The following is an 18,185-nucleotide window of genomic DNA, read 5'->3' on the forward strand; positions in this document are numbered from 1 at the left end:
GCTCTGAGCCCGACCAGGGGCTGCACCTAGGGATTGGGCCTGCCCTCTGCCACCCGGGAGAAGGCCTAAGCCAGCAGGTTGTTATCTCCCGAGGGGTCCCAGACTGCGAGAGGGCACAGGCCGGGCTGAGGGACCCCCCCTATCCCCCCGAGTGCACAAATTTTTGTGCACCGGGCCTCTAGTCTATATATATAAAAGGGTTGTATGCAAATAGACCTAGTGGCAGAACAACTGAACAACCAATCAAAGTGTAATATGCTAATGATATGCTAAGGCTGCTCAACAACTCGCTATGATGTGCACTGACCATCAGGGGGCAGATGCTCTGATAGGTGGGTTAGCTTGCTGCTGGGGTCTGGCCAATCAGGACTGAGTAAGATGGGCTGGACACACCCTAAAGCCCTCCCAAAGTCCCTCCCCAGCTCGTTCTTGCACTGGTAAGGTCCCTCAGCCTGGCCTGTGCCCTCTCCCAATCCATGACCCCTCAGGAGTTGTTGGAGAGCCAGTTTCAGCTGGTTCCCACAGGCTACTCCCCTTGGGAGGGAACCAGATGCAGGGTTCATGACTGGCAACTGCTGCTGTGGCAGCATGAACCTCTCCCAATTGGGACTGATTGGGCTCGAGCCCATGGCAGGCAGAGTGAGGCAGGGATGAGAGGGGGCAGCAGGTAGGAGCTTCAGACAGCATTGGACTGTGGGTTTCCACCAATCTCTGCAGGCCACCCAGAGGGACCACCTGTGCACAAATTTGTGTTTTAATAATCCTGCCCCTTCTAACACTTTTCACTCATGACTTAAGAAATGTGGATAAGAATTAGTATACTAGCAGATTAACTTAGAAAAAGCAGAAACACATCTTTCACCTTTGAAGAGAGAAAAATATGTAGAGCACCTAGCAATTGCAAATGTATTACAAAAATAATAGGTTTAATATCATATTTTTTATGATGGAATAAAGAACAGAGATAATATTAACTTACCGCAGATTCAATTCTTCCACTCAAATTTCTATACTCTTGGGTAGCTGGTGAGTTTAACTTATCATTATATTTAACATTGGGGATTTCAAAGCTGCTAGAGTAAAAGTAATATTTTTTATCTGTAAAACAAAGAAAAAGCACATTACTAAGTACTTTAATCTTTAGTTTATTCAGAACTATGGGAGGCTATATTACATAATTTAAAAATTTTGCTTCTATTAAATGAAAGAACACTTTAAACTTAATATAAATGTATTTATAATAAAACTAGAGGCCAAGTGCACGAATTCGTGCACGGGTGGGGTCCCTCGGTCTGGCCAGTGGTGGGGACAATTGGGGCCAGCTGGTTGGGGGAGGGACCGCTGCTAGTAAGATTGTGTTTTCAGAAGACAGATTATAAATTAACAAATACTTAGGTACATCCAAATTTTAGGATTGACACTTAAGGTTATTTTATTTTGTTTAAAGTATTACAAATAGTAGCATACATGTCTCCTTTTTTTCCCCTATTGACCACCCCCCCCCAGACTACCCTACCCCCCAGCACATGTCCTCACTCCTCCTCCCCAGTGTCTTGCGTCCATTGGTTATTCTTATATGCATGCATACAAGTCCTTTGGTTGATCTCTCACCCCGCCAACCCTCCCCTGCCTTCCCACTGTAGTTTGACAGTCTATTTGATACTTCTTTGCCTCTGTATATATTTTCGAAACTTAAAGTTCTTTAGAACATTTTTTTTTACAATCTGTAATAATAAAAGCATAAATGTTAATTAGACTGGACATCCTTCCTTTCAGACAAAGCCGCAGCAGGTGGGGGCCGAGGCAGAGGCAGCAGAGGCCCCGGCTGCTGCAGCAGAGGGAGGGGGCTGAAACCAAGGCCCTTGCACAAATTTTGTGCATTAGGCCTTTAGTTTTATCAGGTTACTAAATGAAAAGAGAATCATGGTATTAATGAAAAATCAAAATAGGCAAAATCTAGTATTAGAAAAGTACCAGGAAATTTTTTTTCCTTTGGCTAGAATACTTTTGCCTGGGTAATAATGTTTATTAGACAAAAAAAGGCCAAGACAGAAGAGAAAAATATATAGACTGAGGGAAAATATAGAAACAAATACATAGTTAGGAGATTATAAGCAAAAAAATATAATTATCTTATATTAGGAACTAAAAGTGGCAATTAAAGAAGGCCAAAATTTTTAAAATATTAGTTTCAGGTGTACAGCATAGTAGTTAGTCAATTATATAATTTACAAAGTGATCCCCCTGATAATTCAAGTACCTACCTGATACCACACATAGTTATTACAATATGTTAACTATATTCAAGATGCTGAACTTTACATCCCCTTTGACTATTTTGTAACTACCAATTTGCAACCATCAGTTTGTTCTCTGTATCTTTGAGTCTGTTTCTGTTTGGTTTGTTCATTTATTTCATTCTTTAGGTTCAGTATATAAGTGAAATCATATGGTGTTTGTCTTTATCTAATTTATTTCACTTAGCATAATACCCTCTACATTCATCCATTTTGTTGCAAATGGTAAGACTTCAAGGAAAGCCCAGGTTTTAATCTGCAAGTATATTTAGTTATTTAGAATGAAAAGTGGCTCTTTTAATCTTCTGGTACTTACCAAAAGCTAAAAAGTGGATCAGCAGACCTATCGTCACTGCCAGGACTAACACCACAGCGATAACAACAAAAAGCACTACATATGGATTCAGGAATCTTGAGGTCGATGGCACCCGAGCTGGCCTTTGAACAAGAGAAAAACATCACAGGCTACTTATTTCACTCAGAGAAGCTATTATTTTAGTGCTCTTGATCATGTTCTGTCTTCTTAAACCTATTAGCTTGCACATGGGGTTGGCTGGACTGAAAACCAAGTGATTCTTGATGGGAATTTAGTCCTGGAAATAAACCTGACCTGGACAACATTCTCCTTAATGGTTTTTCTTTCAAAAATTTTTCAGCATGTTGTTGACATGTAGTTGCTAGAAGAATAAGGAAATCTAACCTATGGTTTGCAGTTGTTTTCCCTTCTTCCAGTTGATGAAATTCTCAAGAATAGAAACCAAATTATTCTCTGTTTTGCTATAACTTCTTCCGGGACCCTATGTGGGACACTTACTATAGTAATCTCCCTCACCTGGGCACCATCCTCAGAATTGTATAGAAAGAGATCATTTTGAGTGGGGCAAGGATGGAGGGAGTCAGAGCAGTAGCATTTTTCACTGTTATATTATCCTTATTATAAAAATGGGCATGTGGCCAGAGGCTGAGAGCTGAGGTCCAGGAGAGTAGCAAGCTCCCAAAATGAATTAGAATTGCACCAGCAGCAGAGGATTTGTGTGATTTATTCCTTTTTCTCATGAATCTGTCAACTGCAGTGTAATCCAATAGTATCTGATATTGCATTCGGCATCCAGCCCAGGTACTATCTTTTACACTGCCTTCCTCTCACTGCACACGCACTCATGCTGGGGAGGTCGTCAGAAGAGCTGAGTGTGAATTCCTGTTCTATCCCTTGTTTGATTGGTGATCATATTGTTATTTATCTGAGACTTCCTTTACCTGAAAAATAGGAATAATCATACCAGCCTCATAAGGCTGTTTTGAAGGTCAGTAAGGTTATTTTAGTTATATTTCTAGTTAAATCAGTTATTCACTAGGCTGTGAGCACCTTGAAAGTAAAGATGGTATTCATGCTATGTTTCCGACACTTCTGTAGGGTACCTGGCATACATAAGTGATTCATAAATATTTATGATATTTATAAATATTTGCTGTATGTGTTAACACCTAGCCATGTTTCAAATTTTAAGATTTTTACTGAGCTGAAAGTATTTTACATTTAGCCAGAATATAGTCTGACTTTCATTTTTTTGCATTTGTTTTGCCAACATTCTGGTCTACGTGTGAAGGGAATGCTCTGAGGTTTCACAGCAGGTTGCCTAGTGGTTTCTGGGCTCTGCCCAACTCACAGACTTATGGAAGGGTACCTCCTGGCATTTTGCAATGTACCCCCTGCATATCATATGTTATGGCCCTGGGACTAGTAACATGTCAGATTATTGGAGGTGGACATAGAATTGCCAACTTTCAATTTTGTTGAATAAGCACATTAAAAATTGACCATGCCTCTGGCCAGGCCAGTGTGGCTCCCCAGTTGAGCATCAATTTATGAATCAGGAGGTCATGGTGCGATTCCAAGTCAGGGCACATACTTGGGTTTGAGGCTCAATCCCCATTAGGGGGCACGCAGGAGGCAGCCAATCAATGATTCTCATCATGGATGCTTCTCTCTCTCTCTCCCTCCCTCTCCCTTCCTCTCTGAGATCAATAAAAATATGAAAGGACAGGTGGGAAGACAGAAACGGGGAGAGGCCAGGCTCTCAGCTCTCTTTGAAATCAATAAAAAATATATTTTAAAAAATTGACCATGATCAAATATTATCATTTAGTAGAAGGATACTGAAATATGTAAAAGTAGGAAGGACATAATCTCAGAATGATAAAAAAAGAGATGATGAATAATTAGACTTTAGTTTTAGGATGTCTTTTTACTCCAGTGCTCCCATTTGTTCATTTTGCTCTCCTAGTGAAACTGACGCTCACTGACACTGGTCCAGAGTCCAATGCTCAGGAACCACTCGTGGCAATTTCCAAGTTTGGAGAAAATTGGCACTTTGACACTTGTCGGCTTTTGAGCCTATTTACTCCTGTTGCTTTGTGGGATGGTCATACCAATGACAAGCAGTCACTAATGCGCATAGTGTTCGGTATTTGTGAGTTCAGTGAATATTAGTGGCTGCCCAGCAGTAGGAGAGCCAAAAGGAGACAGCACTGGAGTCAAGGGTAAACCTAAAAACCTAAACCAATTTCAAATGGATGGGCCTCCTCCTCAACCAGGGATTAACTATTTCCAGAGGCGAACATGTCAAGATTTAGGGATGTGAAGAGAGAAGTACTGAAAAACAAAGTTTAACTTGGAGGTCCAAACCCCAGAAAACAAAACCAGAAAGGCTGGAGTCAGCACATGCCTTAGCTTGGATGAGCCTCCCATGGGAATGACATTAGAGCTGACTTTGCTTCAGTTCATAGAAAACATCTTAAATTCAATGACTGAAAAGCATCATGAGACATATGACTCAGTAAACAAAGGGCGTGGAGCTCAAATTATCTTAATCTCGCAAGCCATAGTTAACTGCATAAGAATGGATTGTTCCACCCTATAGAAAATAGCTGAAGAAATGTCTGCTCCTTTTTTAGTGCGGTTTGTCCTTAAACCTTTGTAAGTGGCTGGCTTTAAAGCTTATGGCAACACAAACTCAATTGTGGACAATATTTACTTTGTAAACTATTAGAGGAAATGTGTTCCAGACACTGTCTACATTTTTTAAAATATATTTTTATTGCTTTCAGAGAGGAAGGGAGAGGGAGAAAGAAACATCAACGATGAGAGAGAATCATGGATTGGCTGCCTCCTGCACGCCCCCTACTGGGGATAGAGCCGGCAACCAGGGCATGTGCCTTTTCGCCAGAATAGAACCTGGGACCCTTCAGTCCCCAGGCCTATCCACTGAGCCAAACCAGCTAGGGCCACTGTCTGAATTTTGACTCACAAAGCAATGGTTCTGTGCTGAAGTGAAGTAAGCAGGTTAGGGGTGAGGATACATCAGAGGGAGATAAAGTGAGAAAGGCAGGAGTAGGGTGTTGGCAGGTGAGGGGAGATCATTCAGGGCTTTGTATGTAAGGGCTTTGGTCTTTATTCTGAAAAAGACAGTCTTTGAGGATTTTGAGCAAAGAAATGACATCAGATCTATTTCTTTAATAGGCTCACTCTGGGAGGTGCAGAGGAATAGTGGGCTGGGGATGGAGTGGGAGATGATTTGGGAAATCATTCAGTGATTGATGGGAGAGATAATGGAAGTATACACAATGGTGGTTGCATTGGAGGTAGTCATAAGTGGTCAGAGTCTGGATATATTTTACATTTAAACCATGTAAGATTTGCTGATAATTCACTTATGAGATGTAGAAAAAGGGATCTAGATTGAATCTAAGATTTTTGTTTCTTTCCAATCAACCTTTTAAAATATTTCAAGGGATTATTTTTTTAAATTAAATCTTAGGTTTTAACACTCTCCCCTTCCCCTACCTCATTTGAAATTTATCTATAGCTTTTCATGATCCTCAGGATGGCATCCAAACCTTCCACACGGCATTTAAAGTCCATCACAGTCACCTCTGGAGTCTTATCTTCTGCCACATACTCATCTGCCCACTTATCCCCAGTCAGACACCTGGCGAATTCCCGTTTTATTCTTAAAATAATTCAAGCATCTTTCTTTTCCCTTCTTGTGATCTCACTGCTCCTTATCTGATCTCATATGCCCAATGAATTTCTCTATTATAGTCCTTATCCCTTCATGTGGTAAACAATGATTGTATGGCCTGGGCCCACATCTAGGCTGTAGCTCATGAAGGTAGAGATGCATGGATACATGCTGTCCTTAGCACAAAACCCATTACGAGTCCATATGGGGCTTTTTTTATGGAAAAACTGGTGCATGAGACTGCAGAGATGAGTTTAAAAATAATTGTACTGTAGTTTGGAGGGGCTTTAAATACAATTGTATGCTATCCATTCTTGTTTTGAATACTGACAAAGTACAGATTGGAGAATAATCTATTTAGTGCTTACCATGTATTTGGCACTGGATTGAGTTTTTCTACATCATTGAACTTAATCCTGGTAAATAACTCTGGTTTATAGATGATGAAATAGAGGCTTAGCTACTCAGCTAGTAAGTGACAGAGCTGGAATGTGAATCCAGGTCTGTCAAGCTCAAACTGGAAAAATGTCCACATCAGATGGGAGGAGGTTTTTTGTTAATTACCATGTCGTTGTTACTAATTTCTATCACACTACGTTACTCTTGATGCTAAGAGATGGAAAGTTCAAAAATATTTGTACAAACCTTTTATTATAGAATATGTGCATACATTTTAATATGCATGTTTACATTATATATTGGAGCATTGAACTTATGAAGAATATGAAAATGGTTCCAAAGTGAAGGGACAAATTCTATTTTAGACAGTTTCATTAACTCTAGATGGTTACCACTGGGAGGCAGTAGAGATGATCCAATTCAATGACTTAATTTTTTTTTTAAGTTGAGGAGCACTTTAAATAAGGTCTTATTTGGAAGGTCAATAATAAACAGAAGAAAGTGGAATAGCTTTTCTGGTTTAACTTGAGATGGGTGAAAATGACCTATTTTCTCACTGAGTCAATCCAATACTTTTACTTATTTCTAAAATTTTTTTGTTGATAAACTTGATGTCATCTTAGTTGATATCGACTTAGTTTATCAACTTGGTAAGCTTGAGTACACTGTACAAAGAAAGAGACACAGGATTCATTAGGATCGAACGACTGGATGGTGGCAGAGTCAGTGCCACAGGTTTAAGACTTCTTATTTGTTTTATTAAATTATACATTCTAAAAACTCTGGGCTTATATGGAAGGTAAGAATCCTATCCTTTGTAATAGATGACATAGGGAATATAGTCAATAATATCTTAATAACTATGTAAGGTGTCAGATGGGTACTAGACTTATCAGTGTGATCACTTTGAAAGTTATATAAATGTCTAATCACTATGTTGTACTCCTAAAACTAATATAATATTTTATGTCAACTGTAATTGGACAAAAAAATAATCCTGTCCTTGCAGGAATCACAAGCATGCAACACTATATGTGTGTGTACCTTTGGAATACATTACATGACATTTTATAATATTCAATGGTTTACTTTCAGTTTATTTTTTATCTTGGGTAGCATATAAATAAGCTTATATTTCCTGATGATATAAATCACTTTATCCTTCCTGAGGATACAGAGGCTAGGCAAGTGGTGAGGGACCCATGCTAGAATGCTTTTGTGAGAATTAGGAAAAGACAACTTCTCTGGCAGACAGAGACAATTATAAAAGGGTGTTCCTCAGGCTGCATTCAGCTCTACTCTGGGACAGAAAATTTTTCACAGAGCTTAGGTTACATATCTGCTTCCAATCGTCTCCTGAATTATCCATTTTTGTATATTGCACAAACTGTACAACTGTGTATAGCAGTTCTGTAATGATGTGTCGAAATTTGGTAACCTGCTACTTGTAGTGAAAGCCAACGTAGGATTGAAATTCTTCTCACAGAATTTGTAAGTTGATATGAACAAATGACTAGTATGTATATATGTATGTATGTATGCATGTAAGTATATATGTATATATGTAATGGCTAAGTTGGGAGTGGTGATGATTCATGAGTACCTGCTGCCAATGAAGCTAGGAGTGTGGGCTCAATTGTTTCATAAGCTGCTTAAGTTTGTCCTTTGCTGGGACTCAGGCTCTTTTGAACAGGTCTAAGTCCTAGAGTCAACCTCATGAGAGGGTGTGGCCACAACAGGGCAAACCTGCCTTTACTGCTGGGAGAAAAATAAATGCCTTCCCTAGTGATGCTCCATTCATACTTTGTCTAATTGGTTATAAACTTGAAGAAATAATTATTATATATTGAAATACATGGGCATTTTCCTCCATTTTATTGTTGTTATAACATTAAATATGTTTAAAGTTGATTTACAACAATTATTACCTGATTTTAAAATATTTCACTGGGTTCTAGTTTTTAAAGGTGATTAAACAATTATTAAAGATGAAAAATAGATTAAGCCTCATCATAATATATCAAATCTTATTTATTTGGACCCTACTAAATTGAAAAATACTTCCAGTTTTATAATATAGTCAATAATGTCCACTTTATGCTTCTGCAAAAAAGTAAGGTAGGTACTGAATTTTTTCAATTAAAAAGTGATCATTTCTTCTTTTTGAGATTTCCTTTGTTCTGATATCAGTTGTGCTTTTGAAATGAATGATATGAGATTACCTGAGCAAAAAATTTAAAAAAAGAGGGAGAACTCATAGATATGGACAACAGTGTTGAGACTGGAGGGGAAGAAGGTGGGTGGAGCTGGAAAAGGGCATACAGGGGCTACATGGTGATGGAAAAAATAAAATAAAAGTGAATTAAAAATAATATCATGAGAAATATAAATTTTTTTTAAAAGATTTGGTAATTGACTTTAAACTGAGCACAGTGCTTAATTCTTTCATTAAAAGACATTTAAAGGGATGTGGAAAGAGAACTGGAGTTAGGAGATTTGCACTGCAGAAGTAGCTTTGAGTAATTGTTAATAGAAGATGTCTGGAGACTACTGACTGACAGAGTCAGTTAAAGAATTAGAGCTATATTCTGGTTACTGCACGACTAAACTTACAGTATACTTGCTTTTAGAAGAAAGGCTGTCTTTGCTGGAACTGTACAGTTTGCCCAAAGGATGGGTTCTTGCATCCATAATTGATATTATAGAGCCTTGTTAGTGTGCAAATGGGCACAATGTCAATATGGTAGGTGGTGGCTCTTCTACAAAGGTCAGCCTACCTAGGTGATGTGAAAACAACAGAAAGATGGAAATATTTATATTTGGAGCTTCATGATGCTGATATTTTAAGTATATTTCTCTAGGAGTCACCAAATTCATAAAGTGATGAAAGCAATACCTTGTTGACTCTACCATTGTTGAAAGACGTGTACCTAGTGTTTCAATACCAATGCCTGTAACAGAGAAAGTCCTGGACAGGTTACTGATCTGTTAATTAAGGTTAGGGAGGGCCAGCATGTACTCTAGAGGTCACTGCTGTTCAGTATTAGTTTCCTTCTGAGTTCTAAAAAGTTAGCTATTGACAGGGCCATTGAGCTCAGAGTAAACTAACAAAGCAAGAAGCTATTTAGATGAAGATTTGCTTCCTTGTTCATTTTCCTCTAAATAGCACTTTTTCCTCCCTGGATTTAGTTTTAAAATGTGGTTTTCTTTCTCCTTTGCCATTTTTATTCTTCCCCTTCATTTATTTTCCTTTACTCTTAATTAAAGACACTAATATTACTTTGGTAACTTTCTTCAAATTTCAAAGCCATACCAATGACAATCTAAATATGATATTTGGTACTTTATTGCCAGGATGCTTCTTGGAAATGAATACTTGAAATTAATTTTTGTTGCTATTGAAATGATGAAAATATTTTGAATTTGTATTTCGGTGATGGTTGCACAATTCTATAAATATGTGAGAATGCACTGAATTAATTATACCCTTAAACATGAGAACTTTTTGGTATGTAATCATATCTCAGTGCAGCTGCTGAAGAAAATTAAATTTATCTTTTAATGATTATTACTTACTATAATAACAAAATTATCAAGCTTTCTGCAAAGAATTGTCTGTGAGGGTGGGCTTAAACTCACAAGAACTGAAAAGGACTCAATAACCTGTTCAGTTCGAGTTTCAAGGGCATTTTCTAGAAAACAGTTCTCTCAGGCATTGGAATACAGTGGTGTGTTATTGTTGATGGCAAGCCATTTGTTACAAATAATAGTTAGAGCATCAGAGTTTTGAAATGATTTACTTCTTTTTAAAAAATATATTTTATTGATTTTTTTACAGAGGGAAAGGGAGAGGGATAGAGACTTAGAAACATCGATGAGAGAGAAACATCGATCAGCTGCCTCCTGCACACTCCCCATTGGGGATGTGCCCGCAACCAAGGTACATGCCCTTGACTGGAATCAAACCTGGGATCCTCGAGTCTGCAGGCTGACGCTCTATCCGCTGAGCCAAACCGGTTAGGGAGAAATGATTTATTTCTTACACAATTTAGAGCAGCTAATTCTAACATAACATTCCTCTCATTCATTTGCATTTTTTAATTTTTGGTGGTGCAGTGTTTCAAGTAAGGCATTTGGAATTGCTTATAATCTTGGTCAGATCCATGGAAAAGAGTGATTGTTAATTTTTTTAAATCCTCATCTAAAGATATGTTTTACTGATTTGAGAGAGAGAGAGAGAGAGAGAGAGAGAGAGAGAGAGAGACTGCTGTATGAGAGTAACATCGATCAACTGACTTTGTGCATGCCCCCACTGGAGATCAAACTAAAACCTAGGCATGTGCCCTGACCACATGCCCAGGCAACCTTCCGGTGCATGGGATGGTGCTCCTACTAACTGAACCACAGTGGTCAGGGCCAAAAGAGTGATTTTATTGAAGGCTTCTGACTTCTCTGTTTTCTAAAATCCAAGTACATAAACAAGCCTTGTCTACAATAAGATCAGTATGAAATGTTCAGAATCTTAACTTATCACCTTGTCAAAATATACTGACTCTCATATAGAACTAGATACATGCTTGCTTTTTACAGAAAATAAATGAGTAACAGATTTAGGGGTCCTTTCTCCCAGCTCAATGTGACCTGATTTGTAGTACTAAACTGCTAATGTCAGGATATTTCATTCATTGGCTCTACAAAGTGTGTCCCACTAAGGTGGGACATTTGGTATATCACACTCCAGAGAAGCACAGGCAGCGTTATTATCATTTTTTTGTCCAAATGTGTTCATCTTCCAATATTTGATTTGACTGTGACATAAGGACTCAAATGTAAAAAAGATTCTAACCACTGCCAAGGAAACAATCCTGCTTAATTTGTATAGAAAGATATATAATAGTTTTAAACATTGTTTACTTAGGTAGGAGAGCAGGGAGACAGGAAAGGAGGTATTATGCATGATGGGGTAGGAGAAAGAAAAACATAATTAAATACACAATTTAAGGAAGTAAAAATCTATTAGTAAAGGATCTAAAAAAAGAAAACTTTCCTCACAGATGGGATGGGATAAGCTAACAGGTATGGCATGATAGACAATCCAGAAATTTCCTGGAACTATTCTCAGTACAGCTAGAGAAATGAAGACTAGATTCAGAATCCCATATGTATTCATCATGGTTAGTTCTATTCAACTATATCTAGTAAAGGATATTGTTCTTACAGGAAAAAAGTGGCTTTTAATGAATCATGGACCAAACCCAAGGTTAGTTGTTTTAGGTACTCTTGAGTAATATTTAGTTGCATCAATATGTTTTTTTAAAACAACATCTTTACTCAACCTCTTCTGAATTTAATCCTACTGGCTTCTTGCCCAGATCGTCTACAGAAGCAGAGGAAAGAGTTGTGGTTCTCAGTATCATCTGTCCAGGATGATTTTGTGTCATAGAAAAATGAGTAGAGTTTCAAGATCTCTGATACTGATTTTTTTTTACACAGTAGAATGTATTCCTTAGAGCTCAGAAAAAATAAATGCAGATATATATCTTATCTTGGGAAGCAGAATGCATACTGGGGTTAAGATTGTTGAGGTGATCAGAAAAGCAGTTTGACATGAGGTAAAATCACTTCTCTAGACTTTTGGAAGAAGTCGATTCCAACTCACATGGATGACTTTGAGGGGTTCGGGGCTTTAGGAAAGAAGTAACTGCAGATGTGGTGGAAATAGCAAGAGAACTAGAATTGGAAGCAAAGTCTGAAGATGTGCCTGAATTGCTGTAATCTCATGATAAAACTTTAATGAATGAGGAGTTACTTCTTATGTATGAGTGGAGAAAGTAGTTTCTTGAGATGGAACTAATTCTGGTGAAGATGCTAAAAAGGTTATTGAAATGACAACAAAGGATTTAGATTTTACATAAACTTAGTTGAAAAAGTAGTGGCAGGGCTTGAAAGGATTGACTCCAAGTTTGAAAGAAGCCTTACTGTGAGTAAAATGCTATCAGAGAGCATCATGTGTCATAGAAAAAGCATCCCTAAAAGGAAGAGTCAACCAATACAACAAAATTCTCTTAAGAAACTGTCACAACCACCCAGACTTCCATCACCCTGATCAGTCAGCAGCCATCAATACTGAGTCATCTTAGTTACTCATTCAATGGTTTTAGGTTTGGGGTGTTGCTTTTATTTTACATATTATGAACACATGCTAAATTTAGACTTAAAGAATTCTTTGAAAAAATTAAATAATGGCAAGTTTTTTGTTGTCGTTGTTTTTTTTACTCAAAAGAAATATATCCTCCAAGTTTGAGTAACACCCTTTAAGGAATTGGATTAGATATCGTCAGGTTTCCTTAAAACAGTAGATATTGATTCTTGTCCTCATGTTTTATTTTAGGGGTGTTAACCATAGTCCTCTGGGGACTTGGAGTGGCATAAGAGTAAGGTCAGTAACAAATCTCTGAGAAAATAGCTTGAGAGTGCATCCTGGAGGACAAATTGATAGTGAGCATGAGAGAATTTGCTGGAAAATGTACTATCCTAAGTGACTGATTGCAGCTGAGCACCCTATGTATTATATAACTCCATCACCACTCCCTTATTAGTAAAACATTTGTTAACCAAAAATAATATATATATTTTTTAATCACCACCATTAGTAAAACATTCTGGCCAAATTCAGCAACTGTTTTAGTATGTGGCCTTGAGGATTTTGTGGGCAAAAGCTTATACTTTATATGCACTACTTAAATACACTTGCCTAGTTTTTTTATTAAGTTATATATCCTTTGCCTAGTTATTTGCAATGCTGAGCATGGTTTTTTTATTATTTTTTTAAAAATATATATTTTATTGATTTTTTACAGAGAGGAAGGGAGAGAGAGAGAGAGAGTCAGAAACATCGATGAGAGAGAAACATCGATCAGCTGCCTCTTACACATCCCCCATGGGGGATGTGCCCGCAACCCAGGTACATGCCCTTGACCGGAATCGAACCCGGGACCCTTCAGTCTGCAGGCCGACGCTCCATCCACTGAGCCAAACCGGTTTCAGCTGAGCATGGTTTTTTAAAGTTAAAATAGACAATTATAAACTAGAATTGAGTTTGAAATGCACGTTTGACGGATAACCATCTCCCCCCTTGCTTCGTGTTGTCTTGGACTGTTAGGAGGTAGGGCACCTGACTGAGTCTTCGGCATGTCTGTGTAGTCAGTTAATTGTATTATGAGCACAAACAAAGGGAAGGAAATGGAAATAAGATGTGTTATGATGGGAGGAGCCTTGCTAAGACTTCTCTGTTCCTAAACTAAGATATGCCCATTTACCCCAAATCTTCATCCTATTGTCCAAACATCATCTCACACTTTTATTGTAATTCAGTGGATATAGACACTCTCTTAATGGGCCTAAGACATCTGGACTATCCAAGGATTTGAAAGAAATGATGATTAAAAGGAATGATGAGTCTATCATGATAACACAGCTGCCCAAGTTCCTGGGCCCTGTAATAAGGTTTTCTTTTTCAGAGAAAGGAAGAACAGATGGGAAAAAAAGAAACACACCATCTCTGCAACCTTTAGGAGAGGACAACCTGGAAGGGTGTGACAGTTTAATTTATACATAAAAGTAATCAAACCATCCAAGAGAGCCCATTCGCAACCAAAGAGATCTCAGAATTACTTGGAAATTTACCTAAAACTACTTTAAAATGATCTTAAAATATTAATTAGTTTTCATTTCACTTCTCTTACCCTATTTGAATACCCTGCTCCCTCAGAGCAGATGGAGGAATTGTGAAATAGTGGGAATATGGGATATTTTTAAAAATTGCGTTTCTTTATGCTATCTGGAATATTTCAGCAGAGAAGAAAATTTTAGTTTTAATACATTCCTTGCAATATTAAACTCATGCAGATGTACTGACTTAGAAGTAAGATTATCAGAACAAAAATACGTTTATTTTTTTTAACACCCTCAGCCATTTGAATATGCTCTCCCCTGCCCACTGAAAATTCTGCTCTTTATTCATATTGCCAGAAAGAATTATTTCCCAGTCACAGGTCTTCAAATTGATAAATAAGGATCCATAAGTTATTTTCAAAATTTCATCAATTTGGTATGATAACTCTATTTTATTCTGATAAAAACCAGTATATAAATTACTTTATACATTTTGATTTATTTTAATGAATTCTTTATATCCACTGCATGAATAGAAATTAATTGATATTACTTTATTTATGTTACTGGTAATTATTAATTATTGTTTATTGGTGGAAACTTAGGTTGCTACCAATTTTCACTCTTTTATGTATATATTTAAATGTACACTATTGTACAAATATTTTTAATTTATTTTTTAAAATTTTCAATTATAGTTGACATACAATATTATATTAGTTTCAGGTATACAACATAATGATTAGACATTTCCATACCTTATGAAGTGATCACCATTATAAGTCTAGTACCCACTTAGCACCATATATAGTTATTATAATATTATTGACTATATTCCCTATGCTGTATTTTATGTCCCCATGACTGCTTCTATGACTGGTAGTTTACTAATATACTTCATAATCCCCTGCACATATATTTAATTATTAAAATAATTTTTATTTTGGTTGAGTTTTCTAACATTTGGGACATTTAAAATAAGCTCAACTACACTTAACATAGCCAACACACTAGTCATGCTTTGATTTATCCCCTTTTTAAAATCACATCAGTATCATATTTTTCTTTGTCATGGAAAACCAGAAGAGACACTTTGTAATCTCATAGATGCCCACACCAAAAACATCAAATTATATAATCATTTTGAGACTCTACTGTTTGACTAGATTAGGCTACAACTTGTTTTTTTATGTGAAAGTGTATAAAAGGAAATATTTATTAACTGAAAACAAAACTAGATAAATTCTATTTTCTTCTTAAGTTTCAAAAAGAATTTACCTGAAAATAATGATGCCATAAGTGTATAAAAAGTAGACAAATAATGTCTTTATTTTCTTAAATAAAACTTCAGGATTCATTGCATATTTAATAGCTAGTAATGACACTGCAACAGGAGTAAAAATACAGAATCCTAAAAAAATTTAAGACAACTGAGTTTTTTTTTTTTTTTTACTGATTTCATTTAATGTTCACACCCATCACTTTTTGAAAAATTGAACATGAGAAAACAAAAACACTTCCTTATTTAAAGATATGCTGTCATAATGCCAAGCCATCTCTTTAGATTTTTTCATTTCCTAAAAAAATGTAGTCAAGCAGCCAAGAATCTTATTTAAACAATATCAAGCATATTATCTTAAAATATCTAAGAGTTTTAATGAAGTTTCCAAAAAAGTAACTGGAAGCTTGCTAGACACAACCCAAAATTTTGAGCTTCTGTATGTTTCTCACATGCTCTAAGATACAGTAAAACTTCTAAAACTACAGAGTCAGAAACGTACTTACCTATACATTTTAATGCTGAATAATGAAGAGGTCCTTTTTCCTGCTGCTCTGAGGCTTTCACTCAAATGAATGACTGTCATGTATTATGTATGATCCATGAAGGAGCTCAGGTCAAAGGAGGAAATCCCATGTGATTAATACCGAACTTGTTAGACAAGTCTGAAGGAATCAACTTGAACCAATAGTATGGCTGTGGAACAGAATCAGAAATAGACAGGGAATTTCACAAACCAGGAAGAATTTTGTTTCTTCTGGTTAAATTGTGATTCAACAACACCATAAGAGGTGACAGGTGTTTTGTGGAAGCCTACAACCACTCCACATACTGTGGGGTATTTACTTTTTTTCATTTAAAGAAGATGTGACACTTTTGCCTGTGTTATATCGTCACATAGCTCATTCTTTGCCACAGTATGCCAAGGACTATCAGAAAATACTTTCCATATGTCAATGAATTCTCCTGTTTGAGAGAAAAATACTGTTTTCTCATTAGCATATGAAACAGATTCAGAGAAGTAACTGAGTAGGTGTACAAAGTTGTATAATAATCAAGTAGAATAGTTTAAACTAAAATTCACTTTGTCTTTTTGAAAAAGTATTCTAATTACTTCTAGGAGATGAATGGGCAATGGAGCATAGTAAGAGTGTGTGTGGGGTTAGAGTAAGGATGGAATGTTGAGTGATGTTTACAGACAGGAACTATGACCAAGAAACATAGAGGGGAGAATAATGTGGAAGTGAGAAAAAACATTCCTGTTTAGTGTGTTGAAAAGAAGTAGGAAATAAATTTGGAAGGTTACGCTCGGATTACTTTGTGAGAAACAAAGAATGCTAAAGAATTGGAATGTATAATATAATTAGATTGGATGCTAAATATTGATTGAATTCTAGTCTCAGCTTTTTCACCAACTAATGGGAGCCAAGGGGGGCGGGGAGAATCACTTATTTCTCTGACTCTCATTTATCAAATGAGAAATGAGAAGCTCAATCAGGTTGCCTTAGAGGACATTTCCAAGTCTAAAGTCCTATGACTTTACCTTGTAAGTCAATGGTAACTGCTAACCAATAAATTCACACCAGACTCCCTTGCTTTCCCTTATATATTTTCATCAGATCATGTATTTCATGCCTGATATTCTGATTTTTTTAAAAAATATATTTTATTGATTTTTTTACAGAGAGGAAGGGAGAGGGATAGAGAGTTAGAAACATCGATGAGAGAGAAATATTGATCAGCAGCCTCCTGCACGCCCCCTACTGGGGATGTGCCCGCAACCAAGGTACATGCCCATGACAGAAATCGAACCTGGGACCCTACAAACTGTAGGCCGACACTCTATCCACTGAGCCAAACTAGCCAAGGCATGATATTCAGATTTTATAAGTAAAACAAGGAAAGATTATTTTTAAGACTTTTGAACAAAGTTAACCAAACAAATCATATTCATTTCACATGTTAACCTTTAAGTTCTTTTCACACATTCAGGTATTTTTCACACAGTTATATAGAAATTATAATTTTGTATTATGTTTTTTATATTTAATGTTATTTCATAAGCATATCCCTGTATTACTAATTTTTATTTCTAGTAGCTATATAATTACTAGTATATATATATATCCAATTCTATCTAATAATAGACAAACATGGCAATTAACTGTACCTTCACTATGCCTCCCATTGGCTAATCAGCACAATATGCAAATTAACCCAACCAAGATAGCCACCAGCAGCCATGCAGCTGAAGCGAGCAGGAGGCTTGCTTGCTCCAGTGATGGAGGAAGCCAAGGTTCCCCGCCTGCTGCGGCCTGGCTCTGAGGTCCTAAAGCAACAAAGTTTCAATTATAGAAGCTAAACAAACCCCAGATACCTGCTTTCAGCCAGCCGTGGCCACAGAGCTGGAGCCAGCTCTCAGGTCCAGTGACGGCAACAAAGTTTCAATTATAGAAGGTAAATAAATCCCAGAATAAAAAAAAGAATAAAAGGAGCGGTTGGGCGCTGCAGTGC

General features: G+C 36.9%; 1 protein-coding gene across 1 annotated transcript in view; it reads right to left on the bottom strand.

The window, feature by feature from the left end:
* TMPRSS11D (transmembrane protease, serine 11D) overlaps positions 1 to 16,254 on the bottom strand; it is a 40,875-nt gene extending 24,621 nt beyond the window's left edge. The window contains exons 1-3 of the mRNA XM_015565773.1: positions 16,178 to 16,254; positions 2,614 to 2,735; positions 980 to 1,098 (exon numbers count right to left, since the gene is read on the bottom strand). Of these exons, the coding sequence (XP_015421259.1) occupies positions 980 to 1,098; positions 2,614 to 2,735; positions 16,178 to 16,185 (249 nt within the window). The 5' untranslated portion in view covers positions 16,186 to 16,254. The remainder of the gene's footprint in view (positions 1 to 979; positions 1,099 to 2,613; positions 2,736 to 16,177) is intronic.
* Positions 16,255 to 18,185: the final 1,931 nt, after the last annotated feature.

The sequence above is a fragment of the Myotis davidii genome, unplaced genomic scaffold, assembly GCF_000327345.1.
Source record: "Myotis davidii unplaced genomic scaffold, ASM32734v1 scaffold31, whole genome shotgun sequence".
In the NCBI taxonomy this organism is placed as follows: Eukaryota; Metazoa; Chordata; class Mammalia; order Chiroptera; family Vespertilionidae; genus Myotis; species Myotis davidii.